Source organism: Neltuma alba, unplaced genomic scaffold (genome assembly GCF_004799145.2).
Source record: "Neltuma alba isolate B1F8T4 unplaced genomic scaffold, ASM479914v2 tig00013403_pilon, whole genome shotgun sequence".
Classification (NCBI taxonomy): Eukaryota; Viridiplantae; Streptophyta; class Magnoliopsida; order Fabales; family Fabaceae; genus Neltuma; species Neltuma alba.
The window spans coordinates 10,521-30,595 of NW_021637661.1; the positions used below are offsets into that span (position 1 = coordinate 10,521).

Below are 20,075 nucleotides of genomic sequence, written 5' to 3' on the forward strand. Positions count from 1 at the left end.
CTTATAGGCATTGCGTATTGACAGTGATATATTTTGTATTTCTTATTCAAATTGGTTGTGAATATTATACAAGATTATATGTAATTTAAAATCATGTTAGATCATGACATGTGACTTGAAATCTAATAATATCATGATTTTAAATCATATTTTAGTAGCAGGGAATTAATAAGCGAGGGTGCTGCCTAGCTTGCATTGACAAGTGACGATGTCAAATTAACATATCACATTAAATCATTATAATCTAACAAGTATAAGTAAATGGATGTCAAATTATAAATCTATTAACTGAAAATTATAATAAACAGCATAGCATATAATTTACATTGAATTTATGTCTGTTTAATTCTCATTTTCTGAGTAGCATGGGTGGGCTTGGAAAGTATTTGGATTAGCCTTTTGAAAATAATTTTACAGCGGTTGAGATAAATATAAAAAAAAATTTCATCTCAATTTACGTAAAAATATTTTTTCAGCAAAACTATTTCAATAATCCTTGTAGTGTCATCAATTTTTGAATTAGATTCGTATAATTTTTTTTATCCGATCCTTATTATTTGCTTGGTCTTAATATAAATCCCTCCGTTACCGACGCCGTTACTATAACCGAAAGAGAGTGGTTTGGCACTAAGTAAGACGGAGCATGCGTCTTCTTTGCCTCTCTGGTTCTCCCCTGCATCCCCTCCCGGCTCCATTTTTACTAGGCTTACATTTCAGCTAAGCCTTTGCTACCTTCTCTGTCCTTCTCTGTCTCTCTCTTTGTTATTCTCCAGTTTGCAAATTCCCGTATGCAAGGAGTTGTTGAGACTTCTTCAACTTTTGACTGCATACGTTCATTTTTCTCTTTATGTCACGCATCACGAAGCAGCTTTTTTTTCCTCTTTACTTTTTTCTCTTTGGGCATTGAACAAGTAAAGAGCAGAGTAGAATTGGCGGTGGAGTAGCTCATCATGCCTCTTGGAACACGCATAGTCATTTCTTGACGTGACTGCTTCTTTTTTATCAATTCTCTTCAGCTTCTTTTTACCTTTGCTTTTGCCTTTTTTTTTTGAACTGAACCTTTCCTTTTGCTTTTACTCTCTACCGGAAGCTTCCTACTTCATTCCTTCAATTTTCTCTGGGCACACGTCTTTTACACCTCTCTCTCTCTCTCTCTCTAAACCTTTTTCTTATAATAGTTCTTAAAAAATAAAAAAATAAGGTATTTAAATACCCTAAAAGTATTTATAAATGAGTGTCCAATATCCGCAAGTGTTTATTGATTCTTATATACTCTGACAGTTTATTTTTAGGGAAAATTGCAAATAAAGACCCCCAATATATAAAATGGCAATCAGGGACCCTGAATTTGAGAAATTGCTCCAGAGGACCCGGTCTCAATTTGCAATTATGAAATGTGTGTTAAATGGCTGAAATGCCCCTCACTCATTTGAAAAAAAAAAAAACCTGTCCGCGCTCTCCTCCCCCCCAAAACGCGCGATAACTTCCTTTGTATATCCCCCCGGCCATTCTTTGCGGTCTGCTGTGTTTATTTGTGCGCAAGAGTTTGTTTCCATTTTGCGGCGAGAGGAGTATTGTGTGAGAGAAGAGTGTATTTGCTGTGAGAGAGGAGAACGGAGTCGTGCTGGAATAGTGATCTATCGGCATTATCAAAGGCAAGGGAAGAGGTAGAGGCATCGTGACAGTCGTGTGTGGCTATCAAAGTTAACAGCGGCATTTGGGCGACAAAATCTGGTGGTAAGTTTCAAGCTTTGGTTTGTTTGTGTTCGTTGCTGCCTGTGTGATACATTAACGAGAGGGAAGGGAATGCGTTTAGGGCAGGAACATATATATATTTTTTCTGTTGAATATGCTGTGACTGATTGGCGAAAAATGGTTATCTATGGAAGAAGATGGGCGAATGGGTTTGGGTGGGAAGGGAATTAGAAGATTAGTTAGGAGGATGACAAGATTAGTTTGGGAAATGACGACACTTGAATGGGTAAAGTGTAAATTGAATTGGTTAACTATTAATTGATTGAAGAGATGTTAAAGTGATAGTGTCGTTTAAAATGACAAAATTGAAGTAGGGGGATTGACAAGTTGATAATGCAAAATAAGAATGTGTAATTGACAAGTTGGTAATAGAAAATAACAAGTTGAATATAATGAATAACAAGTTATTGAGCAGTTGGGAATAAGAAGGTTGCCATGGGTTCCTAACAAGTTAACAATAGGAAATGACAAGTTTAAAAATGACAATAAGAAGTTGGGAATAAGAAAGGCGATTATGACAAATGGAGAACTTTATAATGTAAAATAACTAGTTGATAATTGTAAATGACAAGTTAATAATGAGAAATAACAAGCATGAGAAGTAGTTGAGAATAACAAGTTTACTTTGAGAAATTAACAACTTGCTTATATGAAATTACAAGTTCATGTTTCGAAATAAGAAGTCAATGGTGGTGATGTAAGAAGGCTGTTGGTTACAGAATAGGTTGTTAACAGAGGTGATAGTTAGTTAGTAAATGTGGTTGTGAAGGATTGTATGTTGAATATTTTGAAGGAAGAGGAAGATGGCATCAGAAGGAGCCTCTGGATCAAAAAAGGCACACAACGGTTGGTGTTATTCAGAAGTGAGTTTATGGCCACAATAGCTGACCCTGACATGACAGCCAAACAAAAAAGAGATGCTGCGTCAAATGCATGGAAAGCTCTGGCCGCTGAAGAGAAGATGAGGTACACCGAGGAGGTGAAGAAAAGAAGGCCACAAAAGGGAGAAGAGGAGAAAAAGAAACATGTCCCATCATTTCTAACTCGGGTGTCCCTGAAGGGATTAAGAAAATTACTGCACTTTGTGAACAATAATGAAGACTTAAGGGAGAGGGTTGAGAGGATGGGCTTCGGGAGGCTGTTGAAGGTTGGATTAAAGAGACTACCCCGTGATCTCATCGTGACCATGCTGAGATCATATGACCCGCCAACGCATCAATTTACAATCAGGGGCAAATCAGAGGAAATAGGAGCAGAAGATGTTGAGCAACTGCTAGGAATCCGTCACAGTGGGGAGGAGGTGAAAACTAAAGTTGATGAGAGTGATGCTACGTATCAGGAGTTGAGAAATGAATATCAGAAAGTGTCATTTAGCAAAATACTAAAAAACATTGTTTCAGGGGAGGAGGATCACAGATTCGAGTTTTTATTTGTGCTATACACCCTGGGTACTTTTCTATGTCCGAATTCAAGCTCAGAAGTGAGTGAGAAGTTGGTTAGAGTCATGCGCTGCACAATGGATGACTTTGGAAAGTATGATTGGGCTACCTATATTATAAAGGACCTCTGGAAAGAAATGGGAGACTATGTCAAAGGGTACAGGCGGGGCAATGAAGGGCAGGGGAGCAGCACTGTGGTGGCTGCATATACTTACTTCTGGTATTACTATTTTATTTGTCATTGTGTTTGCATTTGATTACCGATGTGCATAACGTTAATGTTGTATATATGTGGCTGGCTTGCAGCTTTTTTTTGGTGAGAATTTTAACCTGAACACGCCTGTTGGCCGAGAGTCCACTACTGCAATTGAATACTGGACTGATGAGAAGATAAAAGAATTGGCCAGCAAGGAGAGGAAGAGTGTTAGGGGAATTATGTATGGAGGAAAAGGCAGTGAAGCTGTGACAGGGAAAGAAGAGAGGATAATTGTAGAGTTTTTGGACTCGGTATGTGGTATAATTGGTAAACTGAAGTTTTTATTTCGTAACCTGAACTTGTTATCTGCCATAGTATTGTTGTCATTTCCTATACTGAAGTTCTGATTTGCTATAGTGACATAGAGCTTTGTCATTGTTAAGTTGTAATTTGGCAAACTTAAGTTGTTATTCGCAATACTTATGCTGTGATTGGCCATATTGAACTTATCAATGGGTAGACTGACTTGTGATTTTGTATATTGAACTTGTCATTCGGTATAATGAACTTGTCATCTGCGATACGTGAGTTGTGATATGGTTTACAATGAACTTGTCATCTGCCATACGTGAGTTGTGATATGGTTTACTGAACTTGTAATTCTGTATAATGAACTTGTGATCTACCATACCTGAATTGTAATTTGGTTTACTGAAGTTGTCATTCGGTATAATGAACTTGTCATCTGCCATACGCGAGTTGTGATATGGTTTACTGAACTTGTCATTCGGTATAATGAACTTGTCATCTGCCATACATGAGTTGTGATTTGTTTACTGAACTTGTCATTCGGTATAATGAACTTGTCATCTGTCATACCTAAGTTATGATTTTGTTTACTGAACTTGTAATTCTGTATAATGAACTTGTGATCTGCCATACCTGAATTGTAATGTGGTTTACTGAGGTTGTCATTCGGTATAATAAACTTGTAATCTGCCATACCTAAGTTGTGATTTTGTTTACTGAACTTGTAATTCTGTATAATGAACTTGTGATCTGCCATACCTGAATTGTAATCTGGTTTACTGAGGTTGTCATTCGATATAATAAACTTGTGATCTGCCATACCTAAGTTGTGATTTTGTTTACTGAACTTGTAATTCTGTATAATGAACTTGTGATCTGCCATACCTGAATTGTAATCTGGTTTACTGAACTTGTCAATATGTCATAGTGAAGGTGTCATTTCCCATAGTGAACTTGTTGTTGTATATACTTACTTGATTAATGTCTTTTACATGCAGGAGCTGAAGAAGTTACGTGAGCGCCTAATGAAGAGGATAGAGGAAGGGCAAAAGATGCTAATGAAAATGGTGGATGAGGAGTTGGTGAAGGTGCAAATCCCAAGATAGGGAGATGGTGGGAAGGGTAAATCAAGAGGAAAGGCTCGGGTTGAGACAGTGCCTACAAATAGAAGTGACTCTGAAGATGATGAGGAGGAGAGGCGCAACAATGATGACACAACTGAGGAAAAGGAGAAGGATGAAGTAAGCAGTGAAGATGGAGACAGTCATGGGAAGGGCGACACAGAGAATGACAGCGACAATGAAGAGATGGAGGAAGAGGGTCAAGGGGATGGTGATGACAGGAGCAAAGGGGAGAGGGAATACAAGGGTGATGCAGAGGGTGACATACCTGCAGCCAGTCCCCCTAGGGAAGTGTCACCCACCATTGAAGGTGATGAGGCAGAAGGTCACTCACCGATGGAGGTATCCCCCCTGGCCATTGTTGAATATGTTGGGCCTGATCCAGAACCTGTATCTGTGGAGGCACAACAACTAAGGAGATCTACTAGGGTTCGGTTCAGCAAGATCAAGTCTCCTTGGTTGGAGTTGAAGGCACAATCAAGAGTGAAGAGGCCTATGGAGCCCAAGGATATTTTTTTTTCAACTTAGTCAGCCGAGCTGTCAAAGGTGATGAGGGTGAGATGTAAGTGAAAATCTTTGCTTATGTGATCTTATTTGTTGACTACATGTTAACATAACACATCTAGTAACTCACTTGAATATGTTTCAGTCCTTTGATCAGAATGTTTGATGAAGACATCCCCCGACGGTTGCTGCATTCGCTTAGTGGAAATAACAGGGTGAGTAACCGAGTGATGTCGTTGGTCTGTAAGGCTTTGGTGCAAGAACAACAGGCAGTTGAAGGCCGAGTTAGGAGGCATATATTTGATGCAGACTTCATGGTGAGGTTTCTGTATTACTAATAGGCTTTGTTGATTTACAAGATTGGAAATGAAAATGACAGAATAAAATGTGTTACAGTGAATAAGAACTTGGTTTTCTGCATTTCACAGGCCATAATGACCCGTGATCCAGCTCGTTGGGATCCTAACCAGCATGCACGACAAATACTTCCGCATTATGTTGGCTACAACATAGGTGACTGTGACTTGATTCTGGGTCCTGCTCTAGTTGGGGAGCATTGGTTCTGTTTTGCATTCGAACCAAAGACCCAAAAGTTTAATGTCCTTGATTCCATGCGAGCAAGTTTACAGCGTAAGAAGACCACCTCCAAGCAGAAGAAGGCAGCCACATATGACCCCCAAGAAATGGCCATCACCGGATGTGTAAGATGTTACTGACCTGTGCATGTTAGATAGGAAAATGACAGTTTTATATTATTATCCTTTTGATGAATATGGCATATGTGCAGAGGGATCGGTTTGAAGACATACTTCACATGGTCAGACCAGATTTTAGTGATAACTTGGAAATTGTCTGGCCTGATGTACCACAGCAGAAAAATTTGTAAGTGTCTACACCCTACTCATGTGATATGTTATTTGGTTGTGTTGGTTTGAGGAGCTGAAACTGTTAGGGTGGTGTTGTGGGCAAGAGGGACTGTGGTGTGCATGTGCTCATATGGCTCAAGAAATGGGAGCCTGATGTTTCCCTTGAATATACTGAGGTATTGACATTACCTTATTTACTGTGCAGGCTGATGTGTCCTCTTTTTCGGCGTGAGCTGATGTGGTGGCTGGTGAACCATGATGACAATGAATGCCGTCAGAAGGTGTATGATCTTATCTCACAACCAGAGAAGGGCTGAATGACCAAGAAGAGGAGAACGTCTTTATAGAGAGCATTTAAATTAGGCTGTGACTTTTACTAACTTTGTCAATTGATTCATTTGTTGAAATTGTATGCCAATTATTGTAATGGTTATGATATGCTTGGATTGATGGTATAACAGCACTTATATTTGGAATGACAAATTTCCCTTTAGTCAGGCCAAATGGCCAATGACAAGTTTAGTACGGGTAACGACAAGTTCATTATGGCCAATGACAACTTGTGAAAAGGTTTTCATACAAATTTGTGATTCTGTATTAAAGGTGGCTAAATTTGCACATTGATTCACGGAATGAGAGGTTGACAAAGGAAAATGACAAGTTGATAATGCCAAATCACTAGTTCCCAAGATGTTTTCATGCAAGGGAAAATTTTTGTTCCAATTAGTGGAATTCCACTTACGACAATCACGGAATGACAGGTTCACTAAGGAAATTGACAAGTTGACTAGTGAAACTTACAAGTTCCCATAAGGTTTTCGTGAAACCGAGATTGTCTGTTGAGATGAGTGGATTCCCACTTATGATAATCACGGAATGATAAGTTCACTAAGGAAATTGACAAGTTGACTTGGAAAATTTACAAGTTCCGATAAAGTTTTCATGAAACCGAGATTGTCTGTTAAAATTAGTGGATTCCCACTTATGATAGTCACGGAATGATAAGTTCACTAAGGAAATTGACAAGTTGACTTGGGAAATTTACAAGTTCCGATAAAGTTTTCATGAAACCGAGATTCTTTGTTGAAATTAGTGGATTCCCACTTACGATAATCATAGAATGACAAGTTCACAAACGAAAGTGACAAGTTCACTATCGAAAATTACAAGTTCGAATAATGTTTTCATGAAACGACTGGATTTTCACTACTGGTGAACACAAAGTTACAACTTCAGAAAGGGAAATGACAAGTTTATTATGGAAAATGATAATTTCCTAGAAGGTTTTAATACATTTTCATACTTTTGAAGACAGTGATTACATTGCACATTTCCAAGAGCAACCACTTCTAATCAACGCAGAATGACAAGTTGACATTGCCAAATGACAACTTTACTATGGCACATGACAAGTTCCTATAAGGTTTTGACACATTTCGTTTTCTGACAGCAACCACTTCTGATAAACACGGAATGACAACTTCATATTGCCAAATGACAACTTTACTATGGCACATGACAAGTTCCTATAAGGTTTTGACACATTCCGTTTTCTGACAGCAACCACTTCTGATAAACACGGAATGACAACTTCATATTGCCAAATGACAACTTTACTATGGCACATGACAAGTTCCTATAAGGTTTTGACACATTCCGTTTTCTGACAGCAACCACTTCTGATAAACACGGAATGACAACTTCATATTGCCAAATGACAACTTTACTATGGCACATGACAAGTTCCTATAAGGTTTTGACACATTCCGTTTTCTGACAGTAACCACTTATGATAAACACGGAGTGACAACTTCATATTGCCAAATGACAACTTTACTATGGCACATGACAAGTTCCTATAAGGTTTTGACACATTCCGTTTTCTGACAGCAACCACTTCTGATAAACACGGAATGACAACTTCATATTGCCAAATGACAACTTTACTATGGCACATGACAAGTTCCTATAAGGTTTTGACACATTTCGTTTTCTGACAGCAACCACTTCTGATAAACACGGAATTACACTTTGCACATTTCTGACAGCAACCACTTCTGATGACCATGAAATTACAAGTGCACAAAAGCAAATGACAACTTAACTATGCAAAATAACAAGAAGTGACAAGTTCTGATTTCTTTCACAGCAACAAGTTCTTTACAACATTCAATGACAAGTGCACATTAACTTACATCTTCCACTTAATGTCCCTTTGTCCCAAACATAGAAGTAACAAAAAATATATGTGCACATCTACTAACATCCTGCTCCCAAAAAAATTAAGAAGGATGAACCCTATATGTGCCAAAAAAATTTGTTGTCCCATTTGTAAGTGGAAGTCAACTTGGGTTAGGATTTTTGCATGTCCTCTTTGTATGTCCAGGATGAAGACATCTAGTGCAATGATATATTTTTTTGTTGTGGAATTGTGATTCCTTTCTATTTCTTCTTGGTCTTCCAGAAGGCCTAGCAGTGACTGGGGGTAAAAGCAAGGGTTGAGCAGTAAGATTCTCAAACGTATAGTCATTCAGGTGAGGCATATCAATTGTCACCACTGGAACCATGCTCCGGGCATAGATTTTTTCTTGGGATGAACGTTTGTAACACTCTTCAACATAATCATAAACGTTTCCCCCTATGGTCTTAATGGCTACACAAGCATGTGAGCATGGAATCCCTAACATTTGCCAAGTTCCACAGCTACATTTGTGTAGGCCAAGGTCCACTCTTTAGTCTCCACATGATGTGTGCACGCATATTCTTCCCCCTCCATAATTCTCACAGTGCATGTACCTACCGAAATACACATGCTCCAATACTTTTGCCTCTATTTTTGGCCCAACGCAATTACTCCACTTAGTCATTGCTGCATATGATGCATGCATCTTTCTTGCTACTTTCTCCCGGTGCTCATGGATCATTTGGGCCACGTTATGCTTCCTCTCCCTTACCATCCAAGCATTAAAAGATTCAGCTAAATTAGTTGTTATGTTGTCCCACCTTCTATATGGGAACTTGCTCAATGCCCACCTATCCACATCACCTTGATTGATAACCCACTCATATAACTCATGAGACATGGTTCTGAGATCATCCAGCGCATGATCAAACTCATCCGCAAGTCTTGCATAAGCCACTTTATCCAGTACCTTTAATGCATCTTCCTTTGAATTTTCACTTGTCCTTCTCCGACCTTTGTTTAATTTCATATATTCAGAGCTAAAGTTCTCCTTCACATGCCTATAACAGTATGCATGCCTTTCACCCCCAAATATTGCTTGCACAGCACCAATTATAGAATTATGTCTATCTGACACAATAGTCAGTTGCATTGAACCAATTATTTGTTTAATCTTGTGAAAAAACCACGTCCAGTCATCAAGATTCTCTCCCTTCACCACTGCTATTGCAAACGGCAACATCTCATTATCCGCATCATATGCCGAAGCTGACAGTAACGTCCCCTTATATGGACCACTTAAATGAGTACCATCAACATATAATATAGGCCTTGCACCGTTCAAAAAACCCTCAACACATGCACCGTATGCAATGAACACACGCTCAAATCTATTACCAATAGAGGCCCATTCAACAACCGTTTTGTCATCAGTTTCCTTCAACCTTTCACATAACCATGGTATTAACATATAGGACTGTTCTGGTTTCCCATGTATTTCTTCCATTGCCTTTTCCTTTGCTCTATATGCCTGACAATATGTAAGCCTCACATCATACTCCCTCTCCAACATCTTCCTTATCTCAGTGGGCCGTTTTTCAGCATGGTCCCTTATCTCTTCAACTATTACTGATGATGTCAACGCAGCACTCCCACCATAAGTCACAATCAAATTGTCTTGGGCTGAATGAATGTGCTTATTGCAAAATGTAGTCACACGTAATAGATGATTGTTCTTTCCAACAGCATTTGCACATATCTTCCAAGGACACCCTTCTACTTTACACCTCACATTCATCTTCTCCTTACTATTCCTGATATATCTCGCTGCAAACTTCTCTGCAATACTGAACCTGTACACAGCTTCCCTAAAAGCAACAGCATGTGGAACATATTGGCCCACTCCTACAAACACTCCTGCCCATTTCGTACAATTCATCTCGCCCGTCAGTCTTCCCTGACTCTCTGAACCACTACACTTGCTTCTCTGACTTGATCCGCCTCCTTCAAAAGTTAGGCATTCAACTCCATTCTCAACATTCACTGGCTCATGTTCATCACCAATGGTCGTTTCAAATGTATTCATGTATTGTGAAAGTCCAAATAAATTCTCACTCCTGCCACCATAATACCAAGTTAGGACAGCTATATTCAAACGACAGGTTTGAATAAAATAACATGTCTACATATCTAAATAACAAGTCCGCATATGGTTATTACAACTTTACTAACTAAAATAACAAGTCTACATCTACAAACAATTCCTTGCTCAATTAACAAGTCCGTATGTGGTAATTACAACTTGAGTTACTCATATAACAAGTTTCCATATAGAAACTACTGGTTAGTAAAATAACATCTACAGATCTAAATAACAAGTCCGTATATGATAATTATAACTTCAATACGTTGAATTACAAGTCTACATATGGAAATCTCTGCTTATGTCTAATAACAAGTCTGCATTTCTAAAACACAAGTTTACAAATGGAAATGACATGTCCACTATGTTCAATAACATGCTTGCATTTACTAATTACAATTTAGGACTGCAACACCATTAGCTTCGTTACAATATTTCTATACGAATTACCAACAATATATTAGTAAATAACAAGATTCAATTGGAAAACATAACCACTTACACGTCTGGATCATTCCTTGCTCTAGGTTCCCTATCATTCCCTTTCCCTCCTACATACACATGACCACTGCTGTCATTATATCTAAACAAGTTGCTGATATCACCATCATCACAAAGATCAATCAATGTACTCTCATCAAATTTAACTTTATACTTAATCTCATATCCACCACCATCATTGCCTATCCATTGTAAAATTATTCCACACAACTCGTCTACTGTTATCCATTCTTTTATACTGGTTACCCTTACACTCCCTCCAATATATTTAACTATCCCTTCACCATTTGCTTCAAAATGTCCACCAATGTGCACGTAACAGAACAACTCCTTCCCACAGCTTCTTCGGTTATTGAAATCCATTTTTCATACTAATCTGCAGCAAAAATTTACGTTTAGTCAGTACGTTAGCTTCACTAATAAATATTTACTCATTTATTCCATCGACTCAACCATTTACATACCAAATTAAAAACCAGTGACCTCCTGTCTTCCCAACATCACTTTAGGGCTTCACAACTTCACTTTAGGGCTTGACGACTTCAACACCGAAAATCATGGTATCGTCATTCCCTCATTCCGCGGCAACACCTCAACGTTCACGGTCAAACTAACAGCCATTATCCAACCTACACTCTGCCAAACCACTACACTCTGACCCCTTCCCCATCGCAACCAGCACCGTGCACTACAAATGACAGATGACCGTTCAGACTACGAAAACAAAAATATCCCACCTCCAACTAACCACAACCTCCTACATTGTGATATCTTTCATCTTCAACTACACCTCCCATTCCCTCCCTTCCTCCAGCCTACTCACCCACACAGCAGAGATGAAGATGGAGAATGTGACGATGTGTAACTCTTACGGGGAACAATACAAGAAGGGTTTACTCAGTAAGTTACTCGCATTATTGCCAATGTTAGAAGATCCCAATATCACACATACTCGTTCGGCTCATCCTACTCCACTAGCTCTCCCGCCACCCATTAAAATCCTGGTCTCTGCCTTCATTAACAGTGATGATGAGTGAGGGGCATTTCAGCCATTTAACACACATTTCATAATTGCAAATTGGGACCGGGTCCTCTGGAGCAATTTCTCAAATTCAGGGTCCCTGATTGCTATTTTATATATTGGGGGGTCTTTATTTGCAATTTTCCCTTATTTTTATGTGACCGTTAAATCATATGGTTTGCTAGTGTTTTTAGGTTGTGTTTGGGATAGCGATGGCAGAAGTAATTTTCTGAGATTAGGTTTTGGAAAAAAGTCAGTTTGAGAAGCTGAAACTTGTTTGACTGATAAATATAAAAGTAAGTTTAGATGTAAAATGACTTAAAAGGATATGAATTTTATTAAATAGTATATATCTAATATTAGATATATATGTATAATGCGACTATTTTTTAAGAAGTAAGAAAGATAAAATTATTGAAAGTAAAGAAATTTAATTCATTATTAGAAAGAAATTATATATATAATGTGACCATTTTAAAAGAAGTAATGAGAATAAAATTATTAAAAATAAAGAAATTTAATTTATTGTTAAAAAGAAATTATATATATAATGTGACCATTTCAAACGAGGAGTATGTGTGTGTGTGTGTGTTTTTTTTTTTTAAGTGAGGTGAGAGAAAATTCGTAAAAAATTTTAACACTCAAATAAATGTTCTAACAATATTTTCTAATGCCAAAAAAAGCAACTTCAAAGAGTTTCTTCCAGCAATCTATTTCAGACTCAGAAGGCAGATTGATCAAACATGTGTCCAAACATGTTTTAAACACTACCTCTTAACTTATTAGGCAGGGATACACGTTTGGAGACCCAACCATGATCTCAAACACAGCCTTAATAGTTAAACCTAACAGCGGATAACGGTCAACAATCAAAGTATTTTTGTTATGACGATAAACTTTGAACATATATAAAAATCAAAAAAATTTCAGATTTTAGTTCTCCTTTATAGATATTTTCAGGATATTTAAACATCTTATTAAAAAAAAACCTGAGTAGATTTCAAAGCAAAATGTTTTTACCCTGTAATTGATTAAAAAGAAGAATATATAAAAATTAATTAAGTAGATATAAGATTTTTACAAATTTAATTAGCAGTTAAGAGTTAAAAATACCCATAAATTTATGTTAAAAGTTCTTCAAACATTATAGAATTTTTAATAAAAGCATCAGAATACTTTCAATATTTTTTTGGTAGACATTATAAGTATCTTTTGAAAATAAATTATTTGTATCAACAGCATATAGAATTGTGTATCTATTCTCAAGCCTATGTTATCATGTGTAATAGTCAACTTAAAATTTCTTTTACGTTTAGGTTCAATTTTTTGGGAGAATTTAAAACACTACTTTTGATGGTGGGACCTATAATTTTTTAATAAAAACACCAAAGTACCCCAGTTAAAAGGAAAAAAACCTATTCAATTCGTGGGTCCAAGTGTCCAGAAAATGGATGTTTGTTCATCACAACAGTACTGGCATTATTGAGATCTTTTTAAATTTAAACTGATAGATTTAAGCTGAAAGGTAAACTTTTGGTATATTTTCAGGAATATTTTTTATTCTTAACCCTTTAAATAAATATATTCCAAAATTTATCTCTATTCAATTCTAGAATATGCATTTCTTCCTAATAAAGCATGTTTATGTAGGGAAAAAAAACAATAAAGCAGATAATTTAAAATAAGTCTTCTGAAAAAGACCCCTGCATAGAAGAAGGGGAGGATCGAATTAATGGAGCCAGCGAATTCACACCATGTAATTCTTTTAATTATTTAATTAAAAAGGTGGGTTATGTGTTTGGCCCGTTTGGGAAAGCGGGTGCACAACTTGTGAATATTATGACCTATTATAAATTTTACACTATTCCATTAATGGAATTATTTTTTTCTTGGTCACAGCATTAGGGTTGGAACTAGATTATGCTATATTTAGTTAAATAGACTTGAACGTGAAATAGAAGTCTAAAACTTAAATTTGAACCTCATCCGGAGCTTGAATTCGTATACAAATGAGTTAGTATAATTTCTTATTTTTCAAATTTTTTCTCATTTTGATTTTTGGTCTTTATAATTTAATAAAAATCTGGACCATTTACTAATTGAGGGATCAAAACCTATGACTTAAAATTTCAAGGACTGAAACCAAAATTTATGCAAATCTAAGGACCAAATGGTAAATTAACTCAAATTTTTTTAAGGCTTAATCTTAAATCGTTAAAAGGTTTAACATGGAACTTTTTTTAAAAGATTATGGGATAATTAATCTCCAGGTTTTTATAATTTCATTTGATTTTTAATTAGTTCCTATAAAATTTTTTTCTTTTTATCAGATCTTTTTATTTTCACATGTTTTAAATTAGATCCCTCCATTTTTTTTAATCAATTCCTTATAGTTTCACTTATTTTTTAGTGAGGTCCTTTGTAGTTTTAAAAAAATTATTTATTAACTTTACTCTTTAAAATTAATTTCATTTTTTAAATTAATAATTTTATAATTGGAAAAAATAATTAATATCATGATTTAGTACTTAATAATTAATCAGAATAATCAATTGTACTTAACTATAAATTATTTATAATTATATTCTAATTTCAGAAAATTTTATTATTATAATTTGAATTTTATAATTATAAAAAATGGAATTGAAAAATAAATAATATATATGTTTAAATTATTTATAATTATATTCTAATTTCAGAAAATTTTATTATTATAATTTGAATTTTATAATTATAAAAAATGGAATTGAAAAATAAATAATATATATGTTTAACTAAAAATTTAAAAGAATATTAACATAAGATTATTATAATAATTTATTATTTATGGACTATTATTATTTATAGAATAAAAAATAAAAACTACAAGGACCTAATTAAAAATAAGGTAAATCAATAAGGACTTGATAAAAAGAAAAAAAAATTACAAGGACTTGATTAAAAACATGTGAAATTATAAGGATTTGATAAGAAGAAAAAAATTATAGGAACCTAATTAAAAGATAGTTGAAACTATAAGAACTTACATATTAATTAGGAAAAATTACGCACAGGTCCCATAGAAGAGAGTTTATTTATCTAAAGTCCCACAAAATGTCAAAATTACTGACAAGTCCCAAGGAACCTCAGAGTAATATATTCTACTTGTAAAATGACATTACTGTCCTTCATATTCCAAATTCACATTTGCTTTGTCATTGCGATTTACAATCTCAGCAGTGACTATTATCAACCCAATGAGAGGGCGTTAACAACCTAAACAGTATCCGTTAACAACTTACTTTATAGAATCATATAACCTCCACATAAGAGTAAATTATAACCAAATAGTATAATACAACAACTTTAACACTAAAATAGAAAGCTTTTTGATATCATTAAGAATTTTAACTAAAAACCCAATAGGATTATAGCAAAATTTTAATGCGAAAATCCATTGACAACCTCAATGGTGAGTATTAATAACCTAAAGAGAACTGTTAACAATCTTAGTAGTGTCTGTTAACAACTGACTTTATCGGATAATATAACCTCTAACTATAACTAACTAAATTATACTCCTCCGGTCCTAAATGTAAGACCCTTATACACACTAGTATAAGGGTCTTACATTTAGGACCGGAGGAGTAACTAAATATTATTAAAGTTAATCTTATATAGTTGTTAGAGGTTATATTATCCTATAAAGTCAGTTGTTAATAAATACTGCCTAGATTGTCAACAACTCTCTTTGGGTTATTAATACTCACCGTTGAGGTTGTCAATGGATCTCCACATTAAAATTTTGCTATAATCCTATTGGGTGTAGTTAAAATTCTTAATGATATCAAAAAATTTCCCATTTTAGTGTTAAAGTTGTTGTATTATACTATTTGGTTATAATTTACTCTTATGTGGAGGTTATATGATTCTATAAAGTAAGTTGTTAATGGGTACTGCTTAGATTGTTAACACCTTCTCATTAGGTTATTAGTAGTCGTTGTTGAGGTTGTAAATCGCAATGACAGAGCAAATGTGAATTTGGAATATGAGGGGCAGTAATGTAATTTTACAAATAGAGTATATTACTCTGAGGTTTCTTGGGACTTGTTAGTAATTTTGACATTTTGTGAAGTCTTAGATGAATAAAATCTCTTCTGTGGGACCTGTACGTAATTTTTCCTATTAATTATCCTAAAGCTTATTGAAAATTGAGGCTTTAAATACGTTAAAAAGCACATGCCCCCAGTACCATATATAATTATTCAAGGATACTTAAAAGCTTATGTTATTATAAAAAATTACATATGATTTAATTATTAAATAAATCTAATTTAAATTTGTAATAAAAGAACAAAATTTTCATCATAACACCTCATAAAAACTAGGATCATTTGTTTATAATAGTAACAGAAATAATTATAAAAATTCATCAGGCCTATAGAGCAATAATCTAAGACACCAATATAATTTCTTCTTTATTATTAAATGACTCCTACAAAAGTAATCAATTCATTAATATTAAGCAGACATATTTAATACGGACTAGAAACATATTTTAGCTAGTGATTAGTATGTGAGTAGATTTTTAAAGCGGCGAATCAAAATAGGTTAGGGTGTTAAGTGTTACTCCTCCGATCCTTAATATATGGTCCAATTATTAAATTGATTTTGATTCTAAATATAAGACCCATTTTTCATATTTATCAATTTTCTCTAAATTAACTCTATGGATACTCCCTCAACTATAATCAAGTAGAAGAGAAAGATGGGATATTAAAAAAGATAATTATGGTATTTTAGAGAAAACATGTCATATTTTTTATAATTAACTAACTTACCTAATTTCATTGATCTAATCAAATTAGTGAAATAGATTTTATATTAAGGATCGGAGGAGTAATTGGAGTCTAGCTTACTTCCACCCTAAGTTTTGCTTTTAGCCTTCTTTTCATGAAAAGTCAACAAGTCTTCTCTTTAAAATAAATAAATAATTACAACACGGTAAAGCCACGGTGTGGGGTTAGTTATAAATACAAGCGACTAAAGAAAGCAATAAGTGTGATTTGATTATTTGTGGGGCAAAGGCCATGGACCAGAGGCTGGTGAAAGCTGCAATAGATGGAGATGTTCACACTCTGCACAACCTATTGAGGGAGGATCCTCAAATACTAGAGAAAGCAAGTTCAGTTCATTTTGCAGATTCACCTCTTCATGTTGCAGCGAGATCAGGGAAAGCAGATTTTGTGAACCACATTGTGACTCGAATGCCTTCATTTGTCACTGAGACAAACCAGCAATATGATCCCTTTACACCTGGCTTCTCTACAAGGTCAAGTTGAGACAGTGAGGGAGTTGTTGAAGGCAAATCTTCATGAAGATGGAGTGAATCAATGCCTTGGGAAGGAGGAGGAAGGCTGGACTCCGCTGCACTGTGCATCACAGAAAGGCAATATCATGGTGATGGAACAGTTAATGAGCGCATGTCCTCAGTGCTTGGAACAAGTTACAGCAAAAGGAGAGACTGTTCTTCATGTAGCAGTGAAGGCCAATCGATTTGAAGATGTGAAAGTGCTAGCTGACAGCATCAGTCATCACAGTTTGCACAGAGCGTTGAAAGCACAGGACCAAAAGGGCAAGAGCGCCTACCAACTGGCAGCAGCAAAGAAACAGTTGCAGGTATATATATTAAAAAAAGTGCAATATGTATGTGCATGTAATGAATATATACGGGTGTTTATATATATTAAAAAAAGTGCAATATGTATGTGCATGTAATGAATATATAAGTGTGTTTAGATATGTTGACTGGAATACACACATACATACATAAATATATGTATATATAACTGCGGCTGCAGGTTCTAGAGGTACTGAGGGAGATGATGAGGAGGGTGACAAAATAAGAGAGGAACGTTGTATAAACGTGGACGGGAAGGAGAGTGAGAGTGAAGAATGCAGAAAACAGGAGAGCAAGGACAGCAAGGAGATGCCGTGGAAGCTGGCTGATTTAATACTGGTAGTGGCCACCTTGATCATAACATTGACATACCAAGCTATGGCAAATCCTCCATCAGCCTTTTTCAAAGATGGCAGCACTAAAACAGACTGGGCCTGCCGTCTCAGCTCTTTCAGACATGCGTCAAATCTCGCAGACGCCCTGAAGAACTGTCCGGCTGCGTTGCCTTCTACTTTCTTGTTTTTCAACACGCTGCTCTTCCTCCAATCGATCTTCGTCGTGGTTATCACTTTGCGGAGCTCACGCTGGCTATTCGCCATTGTGCGAGTGCTCACGGTGTACCTCACCGTGATTTATAGTTGCATACTGTCGGCTGTCAACTATTACTTGGTATATCCTTCAACGGCTCTTTTAGTGATAGTGATTTTAGTTGCCATGCCATTATCAGAAAAAGCAATGGCGTTAATCTATAAAGATGGAAACATGATAAGGCGTTCACACCAACAGCAAGCTGAAGGATGATTTATTTCCAATGTATAATGAATTTGTTTTATACTATATATGGATGTAATGAAATCTTTCTCCTTCCCCACATTTTATGTTTGTGAACGGATTTTCACTTGTTTTAATGGGCTGTATGTGGTATTAACTTGCATCTGAATATGTACTCCAAATTGAATGAGAAGAGAATGATTCAATAAAACAAACCATTCATATGCTCTCACAAATTAATGTACAACATCCTGAATTATCCGGAATTATGTTTCCTCGTTTTTTCCTTGTTATTTGTCATTTGAGATTCACTTCAATGGCCAAAAAAAAGGCTTCTCACTTATTGTGTGATTTTTATTATTTATTGTGAATTTTTTGGGGTCAAAATATTTATTGTGAATTAACATTGAAGGCTCCTATCCACTTTTGAGGTTCGAATTTGGCCCATTTTAGATAAGGGTTAATTTTGCCTTTAGTACTATTAAAATTACTAAAACGACCTTCTGAAAAAAAATCCACTTTCATAAGATATCCATCTAGAAAAAGATGAACTCTTTGAAATATTTAGGTCTATTTGGTATGAGAAAAATGGAGGAAAGGAAAGGGGAGAAAATATTTTAATAGGCTTATTTTAAAAAATTGAAGAAGTGTGGTTAAATTTTTTAATTAAGTTTAATTACTTTTTTATCTAATTTTTTTAAAAAAATTTTAATCCCACTTCTTTAATTTTTTAAAACTAGCCCATCAAAAAAAAATTTCCGCCTTCCTTCCATTTTTCTCGTACCAAAACAGATCGTTAAAAACTGCAATGTCGTTGTCTTCCTTTCCATGATCCTCCGTCCCTCTCTTTCTTGTGGTGGCGTGGGCGTATCGGGGTTTTGTCGGTCTTGCAAATTTGGAGTTGTGTTCCTCTTCTTCAAGCCCCATCATTTGATCTCTACTTCTGTCGTTGGTGTTCTGGTTGTTTGGAGAAGGATTACGCTGCGCCTCTTACTTCTTCCACCTTCAATGTCGCTGCTGGTGAAGCTCTAAGTAAACTCAAATTCTTTTCTCTTTCTTAACCTGCATATTAGCTTTTGAGAGGAATCTTCACTTCATTTTTCTTCCCCTGTTTCGCCGCTACTATTGTGCGTGGTTGACATTATTTGATTATTTGCTTCTGCTCCTCTAATCGATACATACATGTTGGTATATTTGAAATGTCCTCCCTTTCCCTACATTTATGTCGGTAAAGTGTGCAACAATCAAACTCAGAAATACATGTAATATAATGACAGAACAATATCAAAGCAAATGCTATAATGTTCTCACCGCAATATGGATACAATCTTACTCAGAAATAGAAAATATGCAGAAAGGAAAATGTTAGAAGAGCAGACAAACAATTGCAGAGGGAGGGAGGGAGCCACAGAGAGAGAAGAGAGATTCCAAAGTCATTCTACACCTTCCGTAACCAATTTTACCCTTACTATACTGACTCTTCTGCATCCAAATCTCCCACTTTTCATGCTTTCCACTTGCTCCTATCTTAGCCTCCAGGGCCCCTAACTTGGCCCAAATACTTTATGACCGTTCAAAATGTTTGTGAAATTTTGTGACAAGAGGGAT

At 35.7% G+C, this 20,075-nt stretch overlaps 2 protein-coding genes across 2 annotated transcripts; one reads left to right on the top strand and one right to left on the bottom strand.

The window, feature by feature from the left end:
- Nucleotides 1–8,922: 8,922 nt before the first annotated feature.
- On the bottom strand, nt 8,923–11,379 carry LOC114737069 (uncharacterized). Its single transcript, XM_028924966.1, has 3 exons — nt 11,148–11,379; nt 11,018–11,066; nt 8,923–10,489 (listed from the first exon to the last, which is right to left on the bottom strand). Exons 1-3 carry the CDS (start codon nt 11,377–11,379, stop codon nt 8,923–8,925), a joined length of 1,848 nt encoding a protein of 615 aa, XP_028780799.1.
- A 6,094-nt stretch (nt 11,380–17,473) lies between these two features.
- LOC114737071 (uncharacterized) lies at nt 17,474–18,497 on the top strand. Its single transcript, XM_028924967.1, has 2 exons — nt 17,474–17,732; nt 17,878–18,497. Exons 1-2 carry the CDS (start codon nt 17,474–17,476, stop codon nt 18,495–18,497), a joined length of 879 nt encoding a protein of 292 aa, XP_028780800.1.
- The last annotated feature ends 1,578 nt before the right edge of the window (nt 18,498–20,075 follow it).

Bases quoted from the DNA above. Each gene is read 5' to 3' on its own strand.
- LOC114737071 (XM_028924967.1), top strand. From the start codon at position 17,474: ATGGTGATGGAACAGTTAATGAGCGCATGTCCTCAGTGCTTGGAACAA. The intron at 17,733-17,877 runs GTAATGAATATA...CTGCGGCTGCAG, and splicing joins AGTGCAATATGTATGTGCAT to GTTCTAGAGGTACTGAGGGA.
- LOC114737069 (XM_028924966.1), bottom strand. From the start codon at position 11,379: ATGGATTTCAATAACCGAAGAAGCTGTGGGAAGGAGTTGTTCTGTTAC. The intron at 11,067-11,147 runs GTACATTGATTG...ATGTGTATGTAG, and splicing joins TAAAGTTAAATTTGATGAGA to GAGGGAAAGGGAATGATAGG. The intron at 10,490-11,017 runs GTAAGTGGTTAT...TTATGGTGGCAG, and splicing joins GCAAGGAATGATCCAGACGT to GAGTGAGAATTTATTTGGAC.